Below are 27,103 nucleotides of genomic sequence, written 5' to 3' on the forward strand. Positions count from 1 at the left end.
TCCCTCACTCCCGGCCCTTGTGGACTTTCCCCGAGTTTAGAATATAACTCGTTGCTTTCCTTTTCTTTCCGGGTTCACCGCGAGACGCCTGGAGCAACACCTTCCTGGAAGTGGAACTACCAAGACCACAAGGCATCGCGACGGGACCTATCAATAGACTTTACTGTGATATCAATGAAAAGAACTTTCATTCCAATAAAACCTTCCTTAAAACCTCTCTTGAAAGCACCGGTATTTCTATTTGACCCTCCAGAACCCCCTCAGGTGGTCGATATCCCTGTAAACCCGGCGTCCCCGGGACAGCAGCCTTCCAGAGGCAGTGACTACACTACAACAATCACTTAGCGAGGTAGAGGCCAGGATCAAGGTCCTAGAAGTGCGGGCTGAAGATAGCAAGGGGAGATTCCGCAGAAATAACTTACGAATAATTGGAGTGCCGGAAAGGGCGGAGGGCATAGACATGGTGCGCTTTATGGAGGATTGGCTCAGAGATGAAGTAGCCCCAAAAGGGCTGTCCCCCTTCTATGCACTGGAAAGAGCCTATAGAGTTCTGGCTAGGCCTTCTAGACCCACGGCCCCTCCTTGTCCGATAATGATGCGGTGCCTACACTTTGGGGACGAGGATCATATTCTGCATCAAACACGCCAAAAACACGACCTGCAGATGGACAACAGCAAAGTAATGATCTTTCCTGACTTTACCAGAGAAGTTCAACATCAAAGAGCGTTGTTTTTGACTGTCAAAAAGAAACTGCGCCAAATGCAACTCCTGTAAGCAATGCTGTTCCCTGCACGACAACGAGTGGCGGACTCTGCAGGAACTAGGGGCCAGATGTAGGAACCCTAATACCGGTCGGTAACGGCCGAAATTACCGAATTTCGTCCGTTACCGACCGGTATTAGGCATTTGGAATGTAAGTGGCTACATTTCAGATACTGTAAATTACCGAATTCTTAAATACCGATTCGGTAAATTACCGAATTTGAAATGTAGGAAGCACTCAAGGGAGTGCTTTTCACCTGTAAGGATTTGTTATTTACCACCAACTACAAGCTGGTGGTAAATAACGAAAACTGTTAAAAAAGCAATTTTGCGCTTTTTTAACAATGCCATGTGGCAGACTTACATGCCCTTAGGACATGTATATGTGCCACATGTGCAACCATGCACTATTCAGGGGTGCAATAGGGTGTCAATGTGATACCCTGCCACCCTTGTAGGTCTTCCCCCCTTACCGATTCGGTATTTACCGAATCGGTATTCCCTATTCATTCCTATGGGCCTGAGGCCCATAGGAATGAATAGGGAATACCGATTCGGTAAATACCGAATCAGTATTTACCGAATTTTACAGATTCTGTAAAAATTACCGAATTTTTGCCTACATACCATTTGCCCATTCTAAAATACCGAATCGGTAAAATTCGGTATTTTAGAATCGGTAAATGGTATTTACCTACATCTGGCCCTAAGTTCTTTACCACACCGCAAGAAGCCTTGGAATGGTTGGAAATTCAACACAACCGGGAACATCGCAATTCCTCACCGGATTTGTCTCAGCAGAGCACAAACAAAAGCACAATTGTACCTCAAGCTCCGTCCCCTAAGGAACTCAGATCAGAACGGCGCAAAGTCCTGCAAGATGTCGCAGAACATAGTCAGAATGCACCTAGCCCTACCTCGAGTATAAGTGAGATTGATGTAGAAAGATCGGAAAGTTTGTTGGTGCTCAGTGAAAACGAGAACTCAGAGATGGAACTGCCAGAAGTCATGCCTCAGACGGCAGATAACATCACCTGAGAAGTATACCCAGGGTCATAAGTTTGAAGACTGCTGAGATATTGGGCGTCCCTGAATTGGGGAGGCTGACACTCTGGACTGCTGACTGTACCACTAAGGCAGATGATCTGAGAGAATTGAACTGGGGCTGATGACCTAGTTAAGGTATTGGGGTGTGGGTTGGTGGAGTTCCGGGCCCAGTAGGGTAAGCTACATACCCCCCACAACTACTAGAAGACTTTGCAAGCTTATTTTCTGTTTGGATGGGAACCAGTTCTCGAATACCTGTCATGGGGAGGGGGAGTTGGGGGTTTAATTTAGTTAAAGGGGTGTTATGTGGGACCCAGCGTGTTACGTTGGGGAAAATCATCGGGGGCGATAACCAATCAGCACTATGGTATCCTCCATAGATATAAAATGTATGTCTTGGAATGTACAGGGGATGTATTCAATGATGTCGCGCCATAAAATACATACATACTTGGTCAGGAGGGGAGTTCAAATTGCGCTGCTTCAAGAGACCCATATAATGGCAAAAGAAGGGGAAGCGCTCCAACGTCGATGGAGAGGCCAAGTATTCTATACCAACTATTCAGCATTCGCCAGAGGGGCCCTGATCTGGGTGAGAGCGGGGTGACCTTTCAGTGCACGCGGCAGATTGTGGACCCAGAGGGGAGGTTCATTGTAGCAATTGGGCGGTTGGATGGCAAAGATATTGTAATGGGGAATCTTTATGCCCCTAACATGGACCAACCCACCTTCTTATCACAGCTTTCTGGGACAATGGCTGCAGTTTTAACATCATCAGTAATTCTAGGGGGCGATTTTAATTGTATATCAGATGTTGGCCTGGATCGCTCTCATTCCCCACTTCCTGATGCGCCTACGCATAAAATAGCAGAGGAGCGTATTCATTGGCAGCAGAGATTGGGATTCGTAGATTCATAGAGGGCTCAGCATCCTGGACATAGAGATTATATCTCCTTCTCTGCAATGCATGAGCTACATGTCCGTTTGGATGTTATACTGTGCTCCCCTGATGACCATGAGGGGGTACGATCCATTGAATATTTCACCAGAATGATTTCGGATCATAACCCAGTACTACTAGGGATGGTGTGGTCTCGAACGAGGCCCAAAATACCCACCTGGCGCTTGCGCCATGAAGCGCTGGAAGATCAGGTCTTCCACGCGGCGTTAAGCACTGCTATTGGACAATACTTCCAGGAGAATGCCAACTCAACAACGAATTTACTTGTAGGGTGGAATTCTTTTAAACAGTTATGCGGGGGCGTTGCATTTCAGAGATGATGGGAACGCGCAAGGTACTCTTGCAAGACATACAGGTGGCAGACCAACGACTCTGAGAGATAGAGAAAGAAAGGCCAGAGAGAACAGACAAACAGGAGGAATTACTGGAGTCTAGGGAGGCAGTGGCTGCACAGGTCGAGCACCTCCGCTGTTTCGAATATAAAAAATATAAAACACAAGTCCACACCAAGAGAGACAAATCTGGGGCCCTACTGGCCTGGTTGGCTAATCCAGCTGGAAGAGGGTCAGTAATACTAGAACTCAGGGGGCAGAGAGGGGAGGCCTGTTATGACCAGCGGGGTATAAATGAGTTGTTTTTTTAATATTATACAGACTCGTACAGGAGTCGAATGGCACCGATGGATGTGGGTCCGGATATATTTATAAGAGATGTGGAACTGCCAGCTCTATATGAGGAAATAGCGGACACCCTGGGCCGAGACACAGAGATAGGCGAGGTGAGAGGGGCCATTAAAAGCATGGCCAGAAATAAGACACCAGATGGTTTCCCAGTAGAGTTTTATTTAACATATACTGAATTATTAGCTCCTAGGCTCATAAATCTATATAACGAGGCTAGAAAAGTGGGGCATCTGCCTGAGTCAACAAGGGAAGCAGTATTGTTCCGCTGCTTAAGCCAGGGAAGCTAGCATGGGACAGAATGGGATACCGCCCACTTTCCATGCTTAGTTCAGACTACAAGATTCTGAGCCGCATACTGGCCACCTGCCTCCTTCCTCACATGACCACATTAATACATAAAGACCAAGCAGGTTTTATTACCGCCAGAAACACAGCTTTTAATATTAGGCGGCTCCTGCAAGTGTTGGAGGTGGACTCGTATCAAAAAGATGAGGCAACAGTAGACATTGAAAAGGCATTTGATAGCCTCGAATGGCCTTATTTATTCCAAGTGATGAGGGAATTTGGGCTGGGAGAGGAGTTTGTGGGATGGACGGCACTTTTATTTAAAGATTCCACTGCCAAGGTCAAGACGGGAGGGCTGAAATCTGATGCCTGAAGGGTTGGACGAGACAGGGGTGTCCACTCTCTCCCCTCCTGTTCACTCTGGCCATGGAGCCGCTTGCAGTTCGAGCAAGAACGGGTTAGCATTATCGGGGCCTCAAGGCGTCAGGACAGGTTCACCATATTGCGCTCTATGCGGATGACTTATTGATGTTTCTGGCAGATTCGGAAGCTGTGCTTTGAGGAGCTAAAGCAATAACTGCAAAACCTTGGAAGGGCGGCGGGGCTCAGGGTAAACAGTGGGAGGGCTGCTGCTTGTCATAATTAGGTACGCAAATATATCATAACCGAGGGGATTTATTGGAGGGCAACATAAGAAGGGCCCTAAGAGGAGTAAAAAGTAACTTTGACTTCTTGGGAACCCTCCCTTTGCCGGTGGTTGACCGCGTGGCCCTCTTTAAAATAGTGACACTCCTGAGGTTTTTCATATTACTTTGGGACACTTCCGGTTTGGATACCAGCGAAATTATTTGCCCAGCTCAAGACAATCGTCTCAGGCTTCCTATGGGGAACTGGTAGGCGAAGAGTAGTGCTTGGTGTCCTTATGAGACCAAGATCGGAGGGAGGTCTGGTTGCACCTGACGTTGAGGCCTATTTCCTGGCAGCACAATTACAATGACTCACGAGGGGGGTGGCAGGCCAACTTAGGGGGGCGGGGGAACGGGAGGGCGACTCCCCGAGCCTTCAACTCTTATCTCAAAGGATATTTCTAATGGGTTCAATGAATATATAGTTTATGGAAAACTCAATAAAGTTTGTTTAAAAAAAAAAGTACCATAAAGCTCTGGACCTCATTCTAAGATCCTTCTCCAGTGAGAAAGAACACTGTCTCTCATTATCAGCACCGCTTTTTCAAAAAAGTATCCTCTCCTCCCTAAGCCTAACTCCTAAAACAAAAGCGTTATTCTAACTAGCAAAGATTAATTTCTCCACCTCAACAGAAACGTGAGAAAGAAAAGAATTTTCATACACATGAACATTACGAACAACTCGCTTTGGAGAGCCAGGGAGAAGTACACATGAGGCCTACAATTTCGGCTTACGTAAGCATCAACAGGAAACTTCACTAAGCACACGTATACATGAACATTAGAGCTGTGCACGTTTAAATCAATGCGTTACACATCAGTAAATTGATTTCTCCTTAGGCTCCTTAAAATCAACCTTAAGGCTTCATCATATAGAACACGTTTACAATGCTACTTTCTCCATGTTGTACAAAAATACCTCTATCACTTCACTTTACACGTTTTTTATTAGCCCCCCCCCCCCCCGAAATTTGGCCCTAGTTGCACCTCTGCTCGTTATTATAACTGCCTCGATAATTTAAAGAGCACCATCGCGCTCTATCACCTCCTTAATTTGCTACCGTGCAACTGAAATTAGATTTTAAACGTGTGCACGTGTTACTTCTAATTTGTAGCTATACAATCATTTTATTCTATCAACAAGATTTTGAGTTCACTTTTGGACTGGTCAAAGTATATGCATAAAAAATAAAAGCACATTTTATCACGTGATGTGCCCCAAAAAGCTTGCAAACTAACAAAGCTACTTACACAATGATCTTGAGCACTGCAGATCATATTCAGCCCATAATGTAGCCTTGCTCTTCGTGGGTTTCGAGGCGACGTCCAGCGTGGAATGCATTCTTGCAGCTCTGTCTCTTTAAATTCACGAACTGGGAACAACTGATTTACTAACCAAAAATGTTCGCCCAGTAATTGGCTGCAGCACCTGTGAGCGGCCGGTCAAGGTGGGGAGGGGAGAGAGGGCCCGGAAGACGCTGCGGAGACCTCCGTGGAGCGGCAAAAATCATGGCTGCCACCTCCAGACCCCTCTTTGACTGTTTCTTGTGCTGCCCCTCGAAAGGTAAGGTTCAAGAAATAGGGAAAACGTGTTTTTTAAGGCTGGAGACGGGGGTGATGGTCTTTGTTGGGAGGTTTCTGTCACCCATCACTGAACCCATATTGACGTGCTTTCTTTTGGAGGTGTTTTACCTTTTAGATTCAAAATGTTGCTTAGCAATCGGAATACTCTGCATGTTCTGCTTAATTTTGGTATCCTCAAATAAAGTGTCGGTATGACTTTTTTTTTAATTTGGGGTAATCGTCGATTTTTGTTTAAAGTTCATATCGGGCTGTGTGAAATATTTGCACTCCGAGGAACGCTGCGGAAGTTGCTTTATTAGGGGTAACGTTTTTAGTTGGTTATGCGAAACTTGAGAGGAGGTGCAATGTGCGTTCGTGATCCTTCCCTCTCCCTTTCAATGAACAGAAATAGGATTGTCTTGTATTGCATTGGCGAGGCGGGGGCGGCATAGAATGACTTCATTGACCGTGCGCCAAGGCAGCTTATTTTGTGGTGTTTCTCTCTGTTCCTTGTGTGCTTTGGGGTTTATTTTCCGAGGAGCGCCTCTGCTAGAAGTTACAGCTAAAACTACTTGTGTGGGGTACGTCTCTGGGAGTTCTGTACCTGTATTAAGTACCCTATGTCGAGGAATTGTTATTTTAACTTTGTTGTGGGTAGGGCTGGTTTGGAAGGAATAAGTATTAGTGTGAGGCTTACACTTTATGTGGGTCTTTATTTGTGTGAACTGCAGAGCTCTGGTGTAATTGTGGTGGTTGGGCACTGTCTGCTAATATAAAATTTTCGCGGCAGTATCAGCCATATATAGCGGGTGACCAGTTGACTTGCTGCAGGGCACAGCTTTTCCAGTTTTGATTTGCTTTAGAAGTGCATTCTGGGAGCTGTAATCTAGGTTACTGTTAGTTGAACCAATTTGTCGAACACACCAGCTAATCGATTAAAAGCAAAGTCCAGGTCTGGAGAAGTCATTCTCCTCTTAATTTGCAGGCATCTTGTCGCCTTACATATGTAGCACCAACGGGCAGTGTCTCAGAAAGGTAGAACTCTTCCTTGGTGCATTTGAGGGATGCAGTTCTTTTGAAGAAGTGTCTGCCAAGCGCTATGCTTCTGTTGTGTTCTGTGTGAGGTCTCGCTATTTTGAACAAAATGTAACCTAAAGCTCCATAGGTTCATTGTCAGTGTGAAGTGCCGCTCTTTAGGCAGGATTGGGTGTGGAGACTACATATGTGTATGCAATGGTGTCAACATGGGGTGTACATATTTGAAGCCACTTCTCTTGGCCTAGTACCTGCAGGAGTAGCTCTTTGGGAACAAACTAAATGGAGGATGAAAAGAAGCAATGAAATCAACACAGACTAACTTTAACATTGAACAAAGTTAGTGTTATTATTGAGACAAGAAAAAACGAGAAATTTTCCACCCCTTTAGTTTTTAAGCTAATAGAATGGTAAACTAATACATCATACCGTTACCATCTACTATGCAATAACCTAGCCTGTATTTGACTCTCCGCTATCCGTCTCACCACTTTACCTAGTTCTTTGGCTTCTAGGCCCTGTCCATTTTCCATTGGCATATTGGTCTCCTCTTAAGCCTACCAGACACCTTCTTCACACTGATCTTTCCGTCCTTTCTCAAACTTGCCAGCATTGCCTTTTCTCAATGATTCCAGGTTATAGTATGTGTGACCGGGACCCTCTAGACAAATTAAGGGGTAGAACGTTCACTTGACTGGTTACTCCCTCCTTTTTTCTTAAACCTAGAAGCCACTGTATTCGTCCATCTCCACCTTTGGTCAATCCCCAGCAAGTCTTACTTGATATGATGTATTGCTCCCGGCCCTGCCTCTTTAGCAGATTATTTTATCCTAAATGTATCTGTTAGCCCTGGGAATCTGTGTCCTGGCAGTACGCATTTACAGAAGCTTATCATATCCCAGAGGCTCGTAAATCTATACGCTGGCTTGATTTTCTTTCTAGTTTTTAATTTTCAATTTGATCACTTGTTTGGTATTGCTCTCTTTTAGTTCCAAGAAGCTATTTGATGGCACATGTTCGCTATATAAATAAAAAAGTAATTAGCACCACTTTCGATTCTTTATTTATTTTGTGACTAGGAAACAACAGTATAGCCACACATTGAGTGGTGTGTAGTACAGTTGCATTAAAGACAAAACATGGGACATGCTGAATTTACCCACGATGAGCTACAGAAAACGCCTATGGAGTTGAGATCCTATCCACAACTTTCAAGAATGGTGGGTAGGAAATATGAAGGCTGCAGGGCAGGCACCTCTGCACAATCTCACATTTATCAGTGTTTATCAGAGCAAAAACAACTATATGAAACTAGGGTGCTCAGCACAAAGCATTCAGATTAATTGGATCTAAAGAAGTCCCTAGTCCTTTCTGCAAGGTAAGGATAATTCACTGGTGTGTAAGGCACTTTAGAACTGTTGGGTTCGGCAGCTGTAGAGACCAGGTTGGGGGGAGTGGAAGAAGAGGGCATGGAAGGGGTCCAACAAAGAGAAGGTGAGGTGGATAGGGGTGTGGAAGGGGCCTGCTGCTCCAGTTCTAGCAAACGGCATTTGTTGTGCCACCTACGGCAGTCAGATACTGTCAGCGGTGATCCGCCATGGTCAACCGTGATGTGGCAGGCCAGAGTCTTCTAGTACCATGTGGAGCTCGACAAAGCTAGTAAGGGATGGTCAAGGAAAGGGGCCAAGAAGGCAGAAAAAGGTCCATGCAGTCTTGGAGCCGATATATGATCCCCTTGTACAACCCCATTTTATATATCTGATATCCATTCATCACAAGAGGGTAGCTGTGGCGACCTCCAATGTTAAAGGATGCAAAGCTTGGCTGTGGTCAGTGCCTTGGTCAAAAATCACCTTGCATGTCCAGAGAGCCCAGCAAGGTCCCCCGAGCCCTGCAACAAAACTAGCACACACAGGAGAATTTGTGGCAGCTCTATAGAGCAGTTGAGCATGGATCTGACTTGGGACCATAGCAGAAGTACTTTCAGGCAGTCATAGAGAATGTGATGTCACAGTAAGGGTCTGCAGAAGTGGTGGAGAAGGCCCAATATCACCAAGTTCTGTGGTGTACAGTATCCGTTTTGGACAGTCTTGTAAAGACCGAGCCTCATCCTGGAGTTGCAGGTATCCCTGTCCAGTTCTTTTATTAGTTCTTCCCAATCTTGCTCTCATATTTTATTTGGAGTATCCCCTTCTGCATAATACCCAGGAGGGGCTGCAAATGCAGGTGTTGGACTGCCATGTTATATAAAACAGACATAACCCTCTTGAAAGAGCCCCATACTTTTAGATATTGCGGGTGTGAGGGGAGAATTCCTCCTGGAGGGTTTCAGTTTCATATCCCCTGCAGCCACACGATTTAGAGTGGTGATCCTGGGTGTCCACCATGTTCCCCAAGGCACAGGTTTACCATGGACCTGTATGACTGCGTTGTTCCAGAGCGGAACAATAAGGTGCGTCATTGCGTGGCACTACAACAATTCTTGGACTCGCTTCCATAGCCCCACCATGGTCTGTATGATGTGGTTGAGGGGTGATGCTTAGGGGCTGCAGTAGCAATATAGAAGGTCTAGGCCAGTACGGCAACAAGCAACGTCATTTTCCAGTTTCACCTAGAGGGGTGGATCGACAACACCAGACCTCGTGGACAGCTGGGCGAGATGCAAGGCCATGTGATAATGTTCAAAGGTAGGCCCAGGCTGCCACTCTAATGGTGGGCGATCTGTTTAGAGGCTTTCAGATAGGGCCATATTGCATCCCAGACAATGCAACATATGTCCCTATCAATGAAACCGAGGGTAGTGGGCTGCACTGTGATAGGTAGCATGCCCAGGACATAATTAAAATGGGGGCCACCACTATTTTCACTGACTGTAGGTGCCCTCACATTGACAATTAAGCGAGTACTATTTTGCTTAATCAATGGCAGTTTTAACAGTGAGTGAGTCAAGATTAAGAGGAACCATCCCTTCCAGGCCCCTGGGCGTGAAGATACCCAGATACTTCTAGTATTGCGGTGGCCTCCGAAACAAAGTCTGTGATGGCTACGTTGGGGGTTACCCTGAACATAGGCAGAGCCACACTCTTGTACCAACTGATTTTGTAAGCCAAGAGGGCTGAGAAGTCTGCAATGAGGGCATTAGGGCATGGAGAGAGTTGTCCAGGCATGTAAGGGTGAGTAAGATATTACCTGCATATAAAACAAAATGTGATGCACACAGTTTGGCGAGTGGTTGCAACCAGATGTTCCAACAAAAGCCGCACAGCAGTGGGGAATGTGTCTGAGAGGAAACCCACGCATTTAATCTGTGCCATGGGTAGGGAATCCAACCACCTGACTTTTGCAGTGAAGTCTTTGTCGATACCAAATCGTCGTAAGGTGAGGAACATATAGCCCTATTCAATGCGTCAAATGCATTTTTGGCATCTTGTGAGAGGGCCAGAGCATCCTCTGGTGAATCGGACAGCCAGAAAAGGTGTACAAGGTATCATAAGTGGTCTCTGGATTAACGTGTCGGTGTAAACACCACCTGGGAATGATGAATCGGATGTGGAATGACAGGCTGCCAAGATGTTGGCAGGAGTTCAGATGAGGGACAGAGGGTGGTTGCTACTGCAGAGTAAAGGTCCCCTGCCCGGCTTTGGGAGGACTGAAACCACCGATTTGTTGGACAGATCTGAAAGAGAGCCACTGTTATTAGCCTCCTGGAAAGCTGCATGGAGATAGCCCACATGCTCCTCCCTAAGCCACTGATTACATTATCCCAGAAAGCCATCTTCCCCCTGTGCCTTATTATACGGTAGTCGGATGATGGCCTGTACTGCAATCAGTGTTAAAGCTCGGTAAGGGCAGAGCATTTAGGAAGGCACACCCCCTGTCCATATTGCCATCCAAGTTGGATCTGTAAATCATTGTGTAGTAAGCCCTGGTACATCTACACCCTACTGCGGGGTGTGGAGTACGCTCCCTGTATCATCGTTAATTGCTGGAATGGCCACCATGGCCTCGCTTTGCCTTAGTTTGGTAGCTAAAAGCCACCCCTCTGTCGCCCTGCATTTGTAGTGGTGGGCTTTCAATTTATAGAGCATATACTCCGCTTGTGACATTTAGAGCGCATTATACTCTATTTCTGCCCATTCTAGCTTCCGTCTATTCTCAAAGGATGGTCTGTTGGTATACATTTGAGTGTAACTGTGCATATCATTCTCCAGTACCGCCTGTCTTTGTACCCTGAGTTTTTTTCGCCAGTACGGCATGACACATCAACTAGCCCCCTAAGGGTGGCCTTGGCCGCTGCCCAGAAGCTGAGCTGAGCGCATGGATCCTTTGTTGTCTGTCTGATCGGTATGTAGTCATATGGGACTTCCTCCGGACTCCTCCTCGGGAAGCTTGAAATGCTCAGTTTTTAGGCACTAGGGTATCCGCACAGGTTTCGGAAAGCTCCAGTCAATATCCAGGAGAACCAGTGTGTTGTCAGAAAGGGAGGCTAGGAGAATAATATAGTCCAGCACGTAGGGATGGTCGGCCTGGGAGATAAGGAAGTAGTCTAGGTCGGACTGGGTGCCATCTACCGTGAAGGATAATGTGTATTCCCTCTCAGCGAGGTAGAGAAGGCGCTGGAGGTCTTGGAAAAGTGCCCTGTCGATGGGGCCTGTATGGTTAAGAACCGCATCCAGGGCTAGATTTCAGTCTCTGCTCAGTATGATATGCGAGGTGTGGAGTTCCTTGAAGAGCCAATTGAGGTGGGGACCGAAGGTGGATTTGCTGCTATTGGTGAAGTAGACTGAGCCCACACTGAACACCTTGGTGCCCAACCATGCTTCATCTGACCAATTCTGGATGATTGTGCAGGTTAAGGATATATGACTAAGGATTGCCACCCTGCATTTTCTGGAGCTCGAGGCAACGTCACTGGACCCCTTGGTGCGGAGCTGGCCATGTATGACCGTTGTAGACAACCCTCCCCAGGCAGTCTCTATTGAGCTTCTCCAATTCCTTCGCTGAAAGTTGCATTTCCTGAATGAGGGCTATGCTAGTGTGCCTAGAAGCTAGAAATGACAATCTTTTTATGTTTAATATAAGAGGTTAAGCCATTGACATGTGTGACAACATTGAGGGGTTTGTGAGGCTATTGCAACAGTTGGTGTGGGACCATGCTAGTAAGGTTGGTGGTGAGGGGAGAAGAATGAGAATGAGGGGGGCCGGCCTGATGTGTAGAGAAAATAGGGCACACGACTGGAGACAAGCAAGAGGGAAGGACAATGGACTGAGCGGGTGGGGGGAGGGGAGGTGACAAGCACTGAAGGGCCCCCTACACTGGCAGAGTCAAAGAGCGGGGAAAGTGAGTGACTAGGTATTCTGAGAGACCTGGAGGAGTTGAGTGGGATGAGAGCACCTGTGCCTAGTCCAATTACAGGGGCTGTCCATGGCGGGGAGACCGTGAGGTACTCGCAATGGAGAGAATATGTTGTCGTGTAGTTCCTAGGACCCCCCAGGACCTGCGTGTTTTGGATGGCCTTTACTGAGGGCTTGGTGTGAAAACAGACTCTGGACAGCCCCACAGGATGAGTCCGCCATTAGACCTGCTATCTCTTCAGTGACACTATCACCCCGCTGTACTATACAGAGTGGTAGTTAGTTTCTGGCAACCACTGAACATGACAACCCCGATTCCTCCGGTATCGTGGAAACAATACAGAATCTTTCGTTCAGTCACTCGTGCTTGCTTTTTTCAGAAAACATAGAATGGTGATAGGAATGGTTTTTAATAAGTATTTATTAGTCAAGCGTCAGTCTAGTATGAAACATATTAGCTGCGACAATCAAAAGCCAGGAGCAGATGAATGTAATCGCTAATACCAATGTGAAAAGTAGATCCGTTTCTACCATGGTGCAAATAAGATGAATACAAGCAGATTATATAAAACAATAGCATTGGCGTGCACCTATGATGCGTATCCTACCTAACCGTGCCTAGCCTAAATGTGTAGGTGAAGCATGTAAGTGCTAGGATATGTCCTAATGCAGCCAAGACATTCCTGGGGAAGTGCTAACCCCTCACCTGATGGTTCTGAATGAAGGACTCCATCTCTGCTTCGATGATCGCACCCTGCAAGGGATGTCGGGGCTCTTCCTGTCGAAGGATCAGCCTGCAGAGTCTAGGTCCAGCCTGATAGGAATTCTTCCTCTGCTTTGGTAAGGGGGAGTGAGTCTTTTATACTAAAGTGGTCACTCAGGAGTTTTCTAGAATCATTGTTTTGAAATCATTCACTAATCCCCTGCTAATCCTTTTCTAAACAAACATGAGCACATGCAGCTGGCTTTTGACCATGAATGGGGGAAAAAGTGACCCTTGTGCAGAATAATTCTACAGTGCCTCGGGACATGTTTTGTGTATGTCGGGTACAGGGATTAAGATATGGTACCAAGAGCCTGGTGTCGGATTGACAAAAGTCAGCTACTGGGTAAAAGGTTAACTGTGTAAGACCGTTATGTCATGTGGATGGGACGTAATCTATGTAGTCTGTATATACATGATGGAACTAACCTAAGGGACATGACGGTGTGCAGCCATAAGCAAGCTGTATGGAGGTGTATTTATTTAGGACCCTTTGACACTGGTGGGGGCAGTAGGCAGTGCCCCGGGTGGGCCACTGTGTGTGTGTGTGGGGAATCTTGGTGATGGCTGGCCTAGAATCTGCATATTAGTCAGGTTGCCATGCCATGTGGTTGTGTTAGCTCATTGTGTTTTTCTCCCAAAGGGTATCGCCTAAGTACTTGGGTCAGAATGGGTGGGGGATAGGACCCAGGCACATGGGGAAGCAGGCCAGAGATACAGAGCAAACACACAAACGAGCAAGTGGATGGTGGAGCCTGTGCATCATGAAGCGCCCCCACAAGTAACCATATGTTAGGGTGGGGACAATCGCAGAAACTTTAACATGAACAATATTAAGAGAAGCATTAACATATTAGCCCACCAGTATGATGCGATAACAAACATAATAAACACAGAGAAACTGGGAAGTGAGGGGTAACCACAGTGGAGGTCACATTATCAGAGGTGAGGTGCCACGCCAAGGAATTGGCATTGCAATTGCCATTCAACTATTACCCGGGAGCAATACTTTGCTGTCCAAGTAGTCGGATGACATCTGCCGTGCACAGGCCACTGCCTTCAGGTAGACAGGTGGGTCAATGAGTTGCCTCCTGCATCGAGGGTGGAGGATTCAGGGGTGAGTGATATTTGTCCCTCAAGGTGGCCTGGGTACGTTTTCCCACAGAGTGAAGCACCTGGTCACTCTCTGATTGGTTTCTGTGTGGTCTATCAAACGGGTGGCCCCTGTTCTCACTCTGAGGTACAGTGGACAATGTTTCTATATCCAAGGAGTCCAAGAAACGTGCTAGGTCTGCGCAGCCCTGAAAGTCCCTCGATCATCTGTCCCTTGTAATCCGCTTGTGACAGGCTAGCTCAAGAAACCCATATTTAATGTCTCCTTTTCTCAGCTGTGGTTGTAGGGCCAGGAAAGTCTTCCTCTTGGCGTTGGTCTCTAAGGATAAATCTGCACTGATGTGCATTCTTTACCCATCTTCATAGTGGCCATGCGTTTAGGCCTCTGTTAGGATCTGTCTGGTGTGGGCATTACAGAGAAAGTAGGCAATCAAGGGATGGGGTCTGTTGGCGTCTGCAGGGAAGCTGCAGGGAGGGGGAGCAATTGGGCCCATATCCTGTGTGCCCTCTGGATTTCCAATGGGGGTGAAGGAGAGACCAGTGATACAAGGTTGAGCTCTAAAAGGGACAACTTGATGACCTTGACACACCATAGAAGCAGATCTTGTCACTGCGCAACAGGAACACCACTTTCACAATCTTACTTGAGTTATTGGACGTCAGAGGCAAGCGTCTCAAGGAACTCCACTTGATCTTCGCCTGCAGACAGGTGCTGGTCTACAGCAGCCACTCTCATTTGGAAGGAGCTTATGTCGGTCCTAATAGTCCTGACATATTGCTTGAGGTCTGTGATCTTTAGGTTCATTGAGGATGAGCGGATCCCTATATAGGGAATTTCTTTTAGGATGGCATCCATGGGAGCAACAGGTGTTGATTCTGTAGTGGTTGCTCTGCCCCCCCAACATGACCTCTATGAAGAGCAATTGGCAGGAGGACTTGCCCAATGCCATCTCCCCAGAAGGTGGGCATGCCATGCAGTACTAGGGGAGAAAAGGGTAGCTTTAGACAGTACAGGCCTGTTGGTCATTTGGTGATGGAGTAGTGGGAGTCAGACACTTTAATGAGTGGATGTTGGCAGGCTGCTTCCAGAGCCCCAGTTCCACTGGTGTGAGAGCCAACCATGGTGAGGTTCCTGATGAAGAAGGGATGGGAGGCAGGTGCAGCACTCCTGATACCTTGGAGTGATTAATTGTCCAAGGGAAGGCCCGGCCGGTGGAGGTGTTTAAGGCCTCTGAGCTTCAGCCCCCCCAATGCTATTGGGAACCTGTTCAGAGTGTGGCACCTGTGCAGACATGTGGGCTTTTACCAGGGTAGTGAGAGCCCTGCAGGAAAGATCCAATTATTACCACAGGCTGACCATGATCATGGCTGTTCTGTGTCTGCCCTTCTCCCAGGAGCTGCATTTTGCCTCGGTAGCAGTGTGTGGCGATAGAGCGTTGCAAGGTTATAAGAGGAGGCTGCTGTTCCTGGTGCATCCCCAATCAAATAAAGTCAGAGGAGAAGCCTCCGTGTTGCCCCACTTTGCAGAGTCTCCGACAGGATGCCTGTCGACCAGGGTGCGGAGGCCCCAGGAGCCACATCTCCTGTGCTGCCGTGGTCATGGAGCAGTACCCCACTGTGGGAGGTCATTAAGGAGGACAAGATGAATGTAGGGGGACAATGCATTCTCCCTAGTAGCCCGTAGTCTCAAGGAGGTACTGCCATCTTGGTCTGTGGTGTGACTCCGCCTCCTAAAGTATGTGTTACTTATAGTGCCATTCTCTTGCAATGAGGACACTTGATCGGCATCCTTAGAAACCGTCTCCTCAATTGCCTTTATCCCATCTATACAGTTCTCATTCTTCCTGGCATTGCCTTCTAAAATTCTCTTTCCAAATTCTCCGGCTGAATGGATTGTAACCCCACAATCAGTTTAGAGAAAGGTTACGTGCATTGGTCCAATTCCCATTAGATCATATTGAATAAAAAAAATTCATTGTATTAACTTTCTTCCTTCGTTCTGCCACCACTGCCTACGCTCTGTAAAGCCTCCTTGTAAATGGTGATAGTGACCCATCTAGCTGCAGCAAAGCAAAGCTGTTTCAAATTTCTTATAGCTCTGTCACTCTCCACATTGCTATCTTTGGAGCCAACCCACCGCAAAAGAGAAAATGCCTCCGCATTTCTGTTTCCCAAAACTGGCATGTGTCTTGCCCTGGATGTTGTATTCCTTTTTAAAGAAATTGACAGTGAGTTGAAAACTCTATGATCTCTGATCCATAGTTTCACTAAATGTGATTGGTTCAATAGAAATGTTTGTATATTCTGCCCCACGAACAGTATGTTGCCACCACTTGAAACAATCATCAGTTGCTGCTGTCCAGTGCCTTTCCCGTTACTATACAAATGGTGACACTTCTACAGTTACCTGAAATGTCTTGCCACTACGACATTCCATTATAGTCTTCTAGAAAAATAACACCATTAAATCCTCCTTACTTTTTCTAGACACCCTGACAATTCAGTAGCTGGTTTGCCAGTATTGTCAAAGCCAGTGCCATTTGTTTACAAAATGCTCTGCCAGGTGTCATTACCTTGATTTCAAAAATTGTAATCTATGCCAGATATCGGCTCATCAGATTTTGGTGGCCACTTATATAGAATTCTGAATAGGTTCTTCTCTTGTCTTAGGGTGCTTGCCTATTCTGGGTAACTGGTCATCTAATGTTGTATTTGGTCTCCGAATCTGAATTATGAGCCTTTTATCACCGAACCCTTTCTCGCTAGCCCCTTTTTTAGGTCCAGCCTAGTTAGCTCTTGCGCTGTCTCTTCAAGATATGTTGTATATACTTTTTGGGCTTATGACATGCCCATTGGCTTTTTATTCCATCCTTCCATTGTCCTTTAAAATGCTTACTTGCTAGTTGTGAATCCTTTCTTTGTCCCTCCTTGTTGTGTTTTGTTTCCTCCCATGGAGCATGACCCAAGTACTGTATCTTTATGCTTTGTTTATCTGTTTGTTTTGTGGGACTCATTTTTATTTCTTTCCTGTTTGTTACACTGTGGGTGTGTGTTCACCTTCGGGCCTGTCTTTTATTGCACCTTTGCGCACACCCCTCCTTCCCCTGTTGTTGCTGCCCTCCTTCCCGCACCTCCCGCTCCATTGCTTGTTGCCCCAGTTACTTGTGTTCTGTTCCTAGTACCTCTAATTGAAATGAGTGGTGCGTTTTTAAGAGGAGCTTGGTACAGTGGTAAGGGGTGCCGCCTGCACTTCTCCAAGGGGAAGTGGTCTTCTGATAGCGAGTTGCGGTAGCATGCATGCCTGCAAATACACTGAAGGGTTAGGGAGTCTGGTGGAAGTGGGATGTGCCTGCTCTGCATGAGCTGCAGGAATAGGAAGTTTAGGAATGAAGTTGAGCTGCTGCTGGGCCTGGGTGCTGTAGTCGCTAAGCCAGAGCTAGGGGTGCCCCTGCCATGAGGGCACCTCGCCCGGTATTGCCTTTAAATCTTATTTTTATCTTGTCATATTTGCTCTGTGTTCAGAGACTGAGGTCAGAAGTCAGTTTGGAATTACTTTTCTTTCTCTGACTGCAGAGCTCCAGGATTTTGTAAAGTGAACTGTCTGACCTGCTGTACGACATGTGAAATGACAGTTTATAGGGTATCCACACACATTGAAATAGGTAATAAGTTAACTGTACAAACATTTCAAAATATATTTCTGTAGTTGTGAAAGCCCACTTTTTTGTGCTTTTGTGTGATGAAAAAATATTTTAATAGGGTGAAAAAACAAATCAGAACACATTACTTGGTAATGTGCAAATGATAAATATTTTCTGGAACCCAATTTTCACAATTATTGTTAATGCTGTATAGTTTTATGATTAAAGCTGCAAGGTAGTTGAAAGGCTTTTGTCTATTTTTTGCAAATTTACTGTCTGTAAATGACAGTGCACTTGCACATCTTGACCTAGTAATATATTTATTAAAAGTGAGTGTTTAAACATGAACTGAGAAACACTCCTGCCCTTGCCCTGATAGCAATGCTATTAGTAAACTGAGAGGAAAGTCGGGGATCATGTGAACCATATATGTGGGCTATATTCTTATTACACACTGAGCAAACGTTTAGTCTGTTTAATCAAACGAGTTTTACAGCAGAAATCTTCAACTCATGTATTTGAAGGTGCAATCATGTGAGAATGAAGAGGTCACTCTGTAACATCAAATATTTGCCAATGATCACAAAATTTGAGACCAATTTATGGGTCAAGTACATTACAGTGAGGTAGAGTAGATTATTGAAGTCACTTGACCTATAGGTCTGGTAACAGTTTTATGATTTTTAGAGTCCTGCTACTGTTCCACATCTAACACCAAGTTGATTATCCCTAATTGGCCTTTTTTGCTTTTACAAATTCATTTTTACTGAACTTGGCTGCTGTTTTTGTTACTCCTACCTGGAAAGATGTAGTGGGGGCTGGCCCCTTGAAAGTTACACCGTGGCTTAGCAAAAGTGGCTTTGTCAGGACCAGGGGTTGCCTGCTAAGAGGAGCATTAAAAGCAGAGCTCCAAAAATCCTTGTGAGCATGGGCAGACTCCCACCAGACCCCAAGAGAAAAGGAGGAGCAGGTGGATGATGATGAGGAGTAGGAGCTGGAGGATGAGGAGGATTTGGACCAGGACCCACAGGAGTCTTGGACTGCAACCTGTTGAGGGAGTTGGCAACCTACTTGGAAGATTGGATATTTCTCCCAGGTCAGGGAGCAGTATGTCTTCCAGGGGCCTGCCCTAGAGGAGGTGAAGGACAGACTGGAAAAGAGGAAACTCAAGTTGGAGCTGGCAAAACAGTTAAAATTGGAGCAGGAGAAAGCCTTACAGGAGAAGAAAATGGCTATTGAGGAAAGAAATCTAATGTTGGCCCATTAACTGAGTCTGAATGAGCTGGACATTAAGACCAGGCAGGCTGAGTTCTGCAGAGATGGTGGCAGCATTTCTTCAGTGCCCTTTAACAGGAGCACCCTCCTTCTCAAAGGTCTGGTGCATGACTTTGTGGTGGGAGACGACATAGATGGGTTTTAGGCTATGAGACTTCTCTGAAGAAGTAAAAGGTCCCTGATGGGATTGGGGCGGGGGGGGGGGGGGGGTAGTCTGTAGAGACACATCCCTAATGAGGTGGTAACAACTTACATGCCCTGATTGCGGGTGAATGGATGCGGTACTCCCCACCAACGAAAGAAGCTCTTATCAGAAAATTTGATTTGACCCCCAGAGAAGTACATGTAGAAGTTCAGAGAGAGTCTGAAACTATCCCAACAGTCCTGGGTACATTGTTGATTCTTTTTGCAAGGCACTGGATGAAGAGCTGTGAAGTAAAAGATTATCTGGGCTGTATAACTTGATTGTACAGGAGCACATGTTCAGTCTTTGGTTTCCAGATCTGTGCCAAAACTTTGTTGACAGTAAGTTCATGGACCCCAGGGAGCTTGCTAAGGAGGCGGTCTGTGGTGTCAGCACTAAGGTCCACAGGAAAGTATCGGGGGGGGGGGGGAAGAGGATGAGAAATATCAACAAGGATGGGCTGGGTGCTCCGAAGAAGAAGGAAGTGGTGGGGACAAAAACAAAAGCAAGGACTTCTCTAAAGGCCCCAAAATAGTTATTTGGATCGGAACCCCCACCCCTTACTGAGCAGAAATGGTTCCCTGATAGTAGATCTGCAGGAAAGGCACCCCATGAGTGTTTTGAGAGCCAAAAGGAGGAGTGGGCTCAGCCACCCACTGGTGGGCAGTCACTGGGGCTGACTAGTGTAGCGCTTGGGGAGGAGATTGCGGTACAGAGTAGAGGTTACCCTAGCGCCCCTGGGTGATGGAGAGATGTTGCATGGAACCCAAATGCCTAGTAATATTAGGAAGTACAGGCAGTGGGGCACCATTAATAGGCAGAGGGTGGAGACTCGGAGAGACAATGGAGCCAGTATGACCACCATCAAGTGTCCCCTGACATCTTCAGAGCAGGTAGTCCCTAATGTGTTCCACCAAGTTGTTGCGGAGGACAACCATGAGTTACTACCCAGTGGCTTTGGTTCTCTTTGAAAGGGAATGGGGGGAGGTCTCTGGTTCCTTGAGGGTAGCTCTGAGTCCATTCATGCTTGTGGATTGTCTGCTTGGCAATTACCTGGAGCATACCAACTGGAATAAGTTGATGCTCAGGTCCCTCTTGGCGATCTTAGGGTTGCCTGAGCGGGCATGCCTGGCCACACATTCCAAGGCAGCCCGAGAGGGTAGTTAAGAGGACCTGGAGCCTGGAAGAATGGACCAGGTGCCTGCAAAAAAGAGGAAGAGCAAGGGGTGTGGGAAAACCGCTCCTGATCCTCAGGGGCGTAACACAGGCCCCCGCAGCCCCCACGTTGCGGGGGGGCCCCCTAGCTCTCAGGGGCCCCCTCGGCACTGAACTCTGTCCAGGACAGCTCCTGATTGAGCCCAGAGGGGGCCCCCCTAAGTACCGTGCAGGGAGGCCCCCTCACTTTTCGTTACGCCAGTGCTGATCCCCCCCCCCCCACAATCGGAGAGGAGCCTGACCCTGAGGGAAACACCCCTGAACCTACAGAGGAAGATGAATTGGGGCAACCTGCCTGAGCTGTCCAACTAGCAGCAGGAATGGTTCCTACCAAGGAGAGCTTCTTCATGGCGCTGAGGGAATGCTCTTTTCTTGTGGGTCTTTTTCAGCAGGATGAGACCCAGGCTGCTGGTGACGCCTCTGGCAAACACCTGATTTACTGGGAGAACGGTCTACTGTATACTGAGCCTAAGGCTCCTGAGCCTGGTTCAACCTATGTGTTGGCAGTTCCCCAATTCTACCGAGCCTTCCTACTGGAGGTGGCTCATGAAGTACCCCCGGCAGGTAGTTTGGGGCAAGAGCAGATCTTGGACAGGCTTGTAACCCACTTTTATTGGCCTCAAATGAGGAAGGCCCCAGATGCATTCTATAGGTCCTGTCCTACCTTAAGCAGGTGGCAAGTCAGGGAGAGGTGGAAGCCACCCCAGCAAATCTTTGCCTGCAGTTTGCACCCCATTTGAAAGCGTGGGAAACCACATTATAATTGTGCTCTGGACCCACAACAGCAGTTGGCAACAGATTTGTTCTGGTTTTAGTGGGCCATGCTACTCGGTACTCTGAAGCCATCCATCTATGGACTGTGACTGCACCTACCTTGGCCAGGGCACTGATGGGCATCTTTACCCGTATGGGTTTTCCTAGGGAGGTGGTCTCAGACCAGGGTACCAGCTTCATTCCGTGGTACATGAAGACCATGTGGAAGGAGTGTGGGGTAACCTACAAGCGCTGTACTCGCCATCCACAAACCAATTGGCTTATTGAAAGGTTCAAAAGGACTATAAAAGGCATGACTATGGGAGTGCCAGAGCCCATGAGGTCGAAGTGGGATGTCTTCTTGCCTTTCCTTTTGGTCGCCTAGAGGAAAGTACCGCAGAAGGGAGTTTGCTTTATCCCCTTTAAGCTTCTGTATGGGCACCCTGTGAGAGGACCTCTCAGTTTGATGAAGGAGAGCTGGGAGCAAGCTCCTGGGAGTGCACCTCAAGATGTGGTCCGCTACATGCTGGCACTCTACAGGCAGACAGCGCGCTTCCGGGAGCTTGCCCGGGAGAATCTAGAAACCAGCCAGGAGGACATAAATTGTTGGTATGACCAGAATGCCACTCTTGTGGAGTTTCTGCCTATTGCCAAAGCGTGGGTGATGGAGCCTGTGGAGCCCAGGGCCCAGCAGGACTGCTGGTATGGGTCTTATGAGGTGAAGGAGCACCAGCATGAGGCCACCTACTTGGCGGACCTCAAGAATAGCAGGAACCCTTTATGGGTCCTTCATGTCAATCCCCTCAAGCACCGCTTCGAGACGTTTTGAGTTTACCATGTTCCTGGTTACTGATGCTGTGGTGGAAGAGAAAAGTGAACCTCTCCCCGACTTAGCTTCCAAGGAGCAGGATGGATCCATGGAAGGCTGTCCACCTCTCCCCTACGCTGACCCAAGACCCACAGAGAGACTGCCACTAATTGCTGGGGCAGTTTGCCTCTTTGTTCTCACTTAATCCACAACTTACTACATGGTGTACCCATGATTATTATACTGTGGCCAGCATACTGTGGACACCACACATGTGAAGAACAAAATTCACAGGTAGTCTGACCAGGTGAGAGAGCGCATTAAGGAGGAGGTCTCCAAGATACTGTGGTGGGGGTTATTGAGCCATCAATTGGCCCTTGACCCATTTTTTTTCTTTAAATTTTTTTTTTATTTATTAGAAAGGTTTTATATAGCGCTGGCTACACCCGAGGGTATTGGTGCGCTTCACATCAACATTGAAGATAAACGAAAAAGTAACAAACCGTATATGAAGCAAATTACATCAAACATCACATGAAAATAAAGGAATAAATAGAATAACATAATGAGCAGCGTGTATATATCGCCCCTTGCTACACCTAAGGAAGCTGTCTGTGATGGCATTTACAAGCTATTTTGCCGATTTTTTTTCATAGCTCTAATGCCATATCTGTTTATAGAGCAATTTGTGCAAAAGAAGTTTGGATGATGTCATTAGTGATGTCATAGAAAATGTCATGACTGTAATAAGCTTGTGAGGTCATAAGCAGTGCATTGCAGGAACATAAATTATAGGGAACTCTGCTAACTAGAACTGGTGAATTTTGGATTTTAAAAAAAAGGTAAAATGATTAATTATGTATTCGCATAACTATAATGCTACTTAAACCTTTATTTGTCAGTTCATTTTTCTTTTGTTTTTTTTACTTAAAGTAATGTTTTATTGGAATACATTAACCCACACCCTTTGTGTCAAGGCGTTGCAGAACCTTGGCATGCGCAGTGTAGGATTAGACTTCGGGCCCTGGGGACCCCATCCCTGGGGCAAAACATATTTAAGGGGAGGGGTTATGCAGCCCTGTCCCTTGCCGCGCATGGGTAACAAACAACAAAATATTTTTTTTTTTTTTGTTTTTTGTATTTTTTTTACCTACTGACGACTGCCAGTAGGTAGCTGGTTACCATAGGAAGAGCGTTTTTTTGATTTGCCAATAACTTTGCCGTTGTTTGACAAATCCTTGCAAAATTTGTAAAACTAGATTGACTCTCACTTCAGCTGCTGTCTTGAAAATTTCAGGGTGATGAGTCCAGTGGGGCTGAAAAAAGGAGGGGGGCTGGGGGGGGGGGGTGTCCCAAAAAGCGGTTTCTCGTGTTAATTTCCATAGGAAATTTTAAACAAAAGTGCTTAACGGAATTACACCAAATTTGGCAGAAAGGTAGCTGTTAAACTTTTTGTTTAATGGTGTAAATCCACCCCACCACCTCCCTTGGCCTATGTCATAAATTAATACAGGGGAGGCCTGCATGACCTCCCCTGCAGCCCCTGGGACCGCCACCTCAACGGGGGCTTATGTATTATTGAATCCTGGGCAAGCCCTAGGTCTAAATGTAAAATTAATGCGTGGGGGTGCAATGCCCCTCCTCCACCCCGGAGACTGCCACCTCCCCGGCGCAATGCAGGGGAAAACTAGAAGCGGAGCAGATTTGCTTTTGGACAGCGGTAGGTGCATATTAGCAGCTCCATTTGTCCAAAAGCAGTGCTGGCTCCTGTAGGACACAAAGTCACCATGGACTGCGCGGTCCTCCGGGTCCCCTGCGGTCCTCAACTTGAAAAACTGGGTGCCCTGGGCAGGACCAGAGTGCCCAGTATTGTGGCCAGGCCCCAGCGCATGGGGACACCAGGACAAAATCAGCCTGGAAGGGGGCCACACAGCCACCCCCTTGTATTATAGTTTTTTTCTTTCAAACAAAGGGCAGGCCCGCCGGAATGGGGTCACCAGGGTCAAAATTGGGAAAGGGAAGGGCCATCCTGACCCCTTCCTATATTTAAAGATTTTTAAACTGCCAGATGCAGGAGTATCTGGTCCCCAGGGCTGTAATCTGCCCTTGGGGAGGGGGGGGGGGGGTCGTCCAAACTGCCCCCCCTCCTTTGGAATAAAAAAATAAATACTACCGGATTGATTCCGGAAGACCCGCCCCTTTTCTGCAGCACTCTACAATCGCACCTCCTGGTGCTCTGCTCTTTAGGGGATGAAGACCCCTTGGCTGCTGAGCATCCTTGGGAGCCAACAAGACCCCTTGTTACCGACAGTAAGTACCACACAGCGGGATTGCTGAGAGGTGAGGGAGGCTACTCCCCCTTTCTCCACCACTCTGCAAACCTGCTTCTCTACCCACTGCTGGGTGGGCGGGGGGGGATGTCCCCTTACCCGCTGAGGGCCTCTGGACTAAAGTGGTCTCTCCGCCCCCCCCCCCCCAGTAGTGCGCCAGGAGGTGTGTTGGCACAGTGGTGGAGAAAGGGGGCATGGCCTCCAACAACTGCTTAGCAGTCCAGCTGAGACTTACTGGAGGGGTAGTTGGCCCCCAAGGACCCTCAAGAGCCAAGGGGACTTCATCCTCCAGCTAGCAGTGCGCCAGAAGATGTGTTTGCAGAGTGGTGGAGAAAGGGATGTGGCCTCCAGAGACTTCTAAGCAATCACACTGTGTGGGACTTACTGGAGGTATGCTATGATGACTCCTCAGACACAGCCTGCTGTCTTGCATCACTGAACTCTACCTCCTCCTGGACTTTTCTTAAAGTCTGAATGTAAGCAAAGACTAGGCCCAATCCAAACCTTGTAACTGACCCATGCTCATCACAGTCAGCCTTAACTTTTGGCTTTGTCCCAGTCTTGCGTTACCAGATAGCCCCGGTTGATGCTTTGATCTCTTATGCGCTAGATTACACTAAAAACGTAAATTTATAACTCCAAATCTACAGGTTGATTTTAAATCATTTTGGTATCTTTTTTATTTATTAATTTATCCTATTTTTTTTTTTTTTTTTTTTTTTTTTTTTTTTGGTAATCCTCGTATACCATTATTGGAAGTCTTGATGGGAAACTGGTAACCTTGGCGCTATTTGATCGTCCTGATCCGGCCATTGTTGTTATGATTGACCAATAGCGGGATAGGTAAGCCTGATCCCTCAAGTAGCCACTGCTTTCCCATCCATACTCCGTTTCGCAGCTCTACTGGGGCCCCGTGCTAATTTGGAGTCAAGGGAACCGGCAAGGCCCCAGATAAATCATTGGAAAACCAATCATCTGCATTGCCATGCCTCAAGGGCCGCCCAAACTTTAGCCAAACTTGTGGGATCACATGCCAAGTCAGACTTGCTGGTGTGAATGATTTGTCGTAAGCAGCATGGGAAAGTGGGGGGGATTGGGTCCTTCCAAGCTCTACATATTTCTCGCCTTGCAAGAAGGATAACATAAAAGACGAATTTTGTAGAGGGGTCATTTACATTGTAGCCCATACTTAGCCACGTCAGGATGGTGGTTGTGGTTATTACAGTGGGGACGGAAAGAACCTCTCCCAAGAAGTCGCTGATCTTCCCCCAAAAGCCTTTCAGTTCGGGGCAGTCCACGAACATGTGGACATAGTCAGCTTCAGGATGGCTACATCTCGGGCAACAATGTTCTAAATTGGTGATCTTCGCTAATTTCTTTGGGGTTATATAAACCCGGTACATAGTATACAGGTGATTTCTTTTTAGTGTCGCAGGTTTAACTACTGATTGTAAAATAGCAAAGGAGTCCAGCCACCACTCTCTGAGATTAATGATATCCGTGGTTAACTTGTTGTTCCAAAGTTTTTTTTAGCTCAGATTCGGTTACATCATCTTCCTCGAGCAGCGATGTATACCAGTATGCGATTTGACTCTTCCACTTTCCACTTCTAGTTACTGCGTCCAATTTGGGGTTTGGAATTTTATTGCCCTCGCTTCTAGTTGACCACCAACCAGATAGCTGGTAGTATTTAAACCTGGTGAGTGATCCCCCTGTCAGGTTAAAGAGCGCATCCCATGTTAAAAGCTGTGTTCCTTCATGTAGGTCCCCCCCAGCATTCCAGTCCTGCCACCTTCAATGGTCGAGACAGCTGGTCGTCAAGACAAGCTGGTGTCCCAGGAGAGTCCCATATCTGGGCCTGTGCTGCGTAGTAGGGGATGTTAAGCTTCTTCCTGACAAATGCCCAGTTTCTGACAGCAGTACCCAGAATCTTGAGCCTGACCTTCTTGAAGAACTTTGGGTCCCCGAACTTAAACAAGAAAGAGTCCTGTCCCTGGGGGATATCCTGCAATAGTGCTAGAAATAATACACCCATGGATGATTGGTCAATTTTACCAGCCATTAGTCTGAAATGTTTAAAGTGGAAGGCGTGGCAATAGACAGATAGGTCTGGGAAGGCTAGCCCTCCAGTCTTTAAACTTCTTCTAAGCTTTTTCCAAGTTATTCGTGGGGATTTTGTGTTCCAGATGAGGAATCCCAATTTCCCTTGTAGCTTCTTAATTGCTGTCAATGGAAAGGATAAGGGTATTCAATTAAATAAAAAGGTAATCTTAGGGAGGATAATCATCTTAAGTAGGTTCACCCGCCCAAAGATGTTTAAGGGGAGAGATGACCAGCGATGGAGTAGGGCTGTGATATCTTTTATAACCCTATCTAGATTAGTTTTTGGAATGTCCTCTATCTTTTTAACTAAATGTACTCCCAGATATCTCATTTTTGTTCTGCAACCTGCCGTCCCGACCCCCTGGTTCCATTCCATAATCTCTGTTTTATCCTTATTGATTGTATACCCAGAGATCTCACCAAAACTTTCTGCTAGGTGTATTTGTCTAGGTAGGGCTACTCCCGGGTTTGAGGTGTACATCAACAGGTCGTCCGCGTATAGTGCAAATTTTAATTCTAGGTCAGCAATCTTAAATGGTT

General features: G+C 46.9%; 1 protein-coding gene across 1 annotated transcript in view; it reads left to right on the top strand.

The window, feature by feature from the left end:
• Nucleotides 1-5,816: 5,816 nt before the first annotated feature.
• The window catches only part of LOC144790684 (uncharacterized), a 308,552-nt gene continuing 287,265 nt past the window's right edge, over nt 5,817-27,103 (top strand). Inside the window, exon 1 of the mRNA XM_078665408.1 lies at nt 5,817-5,989. Coding sequence (XP_078521534.1) covers nt 5,935-5,989 — 55 coding nt within the window. The 5' untranslated portion in view covers nt 5,817-5,934. The remainder of the gene's footprint in view (nt 5,990-27,103) is intronic.

Source organism: Lissotriton helveticus, chromosome 11, assembly GCF_964261635.1.
Source record: "Lissotriton helveticus chromosome 11, aLisHel1.1, whole genome shotgun sequence".
Classification (NCBI taxonomy): domain Eukaryota; kingdom Metazoa; phylum Chordata; class Amphibia; order Caudata; family Salamandridae; genus Lissotriton; species Lissotriton helveticus.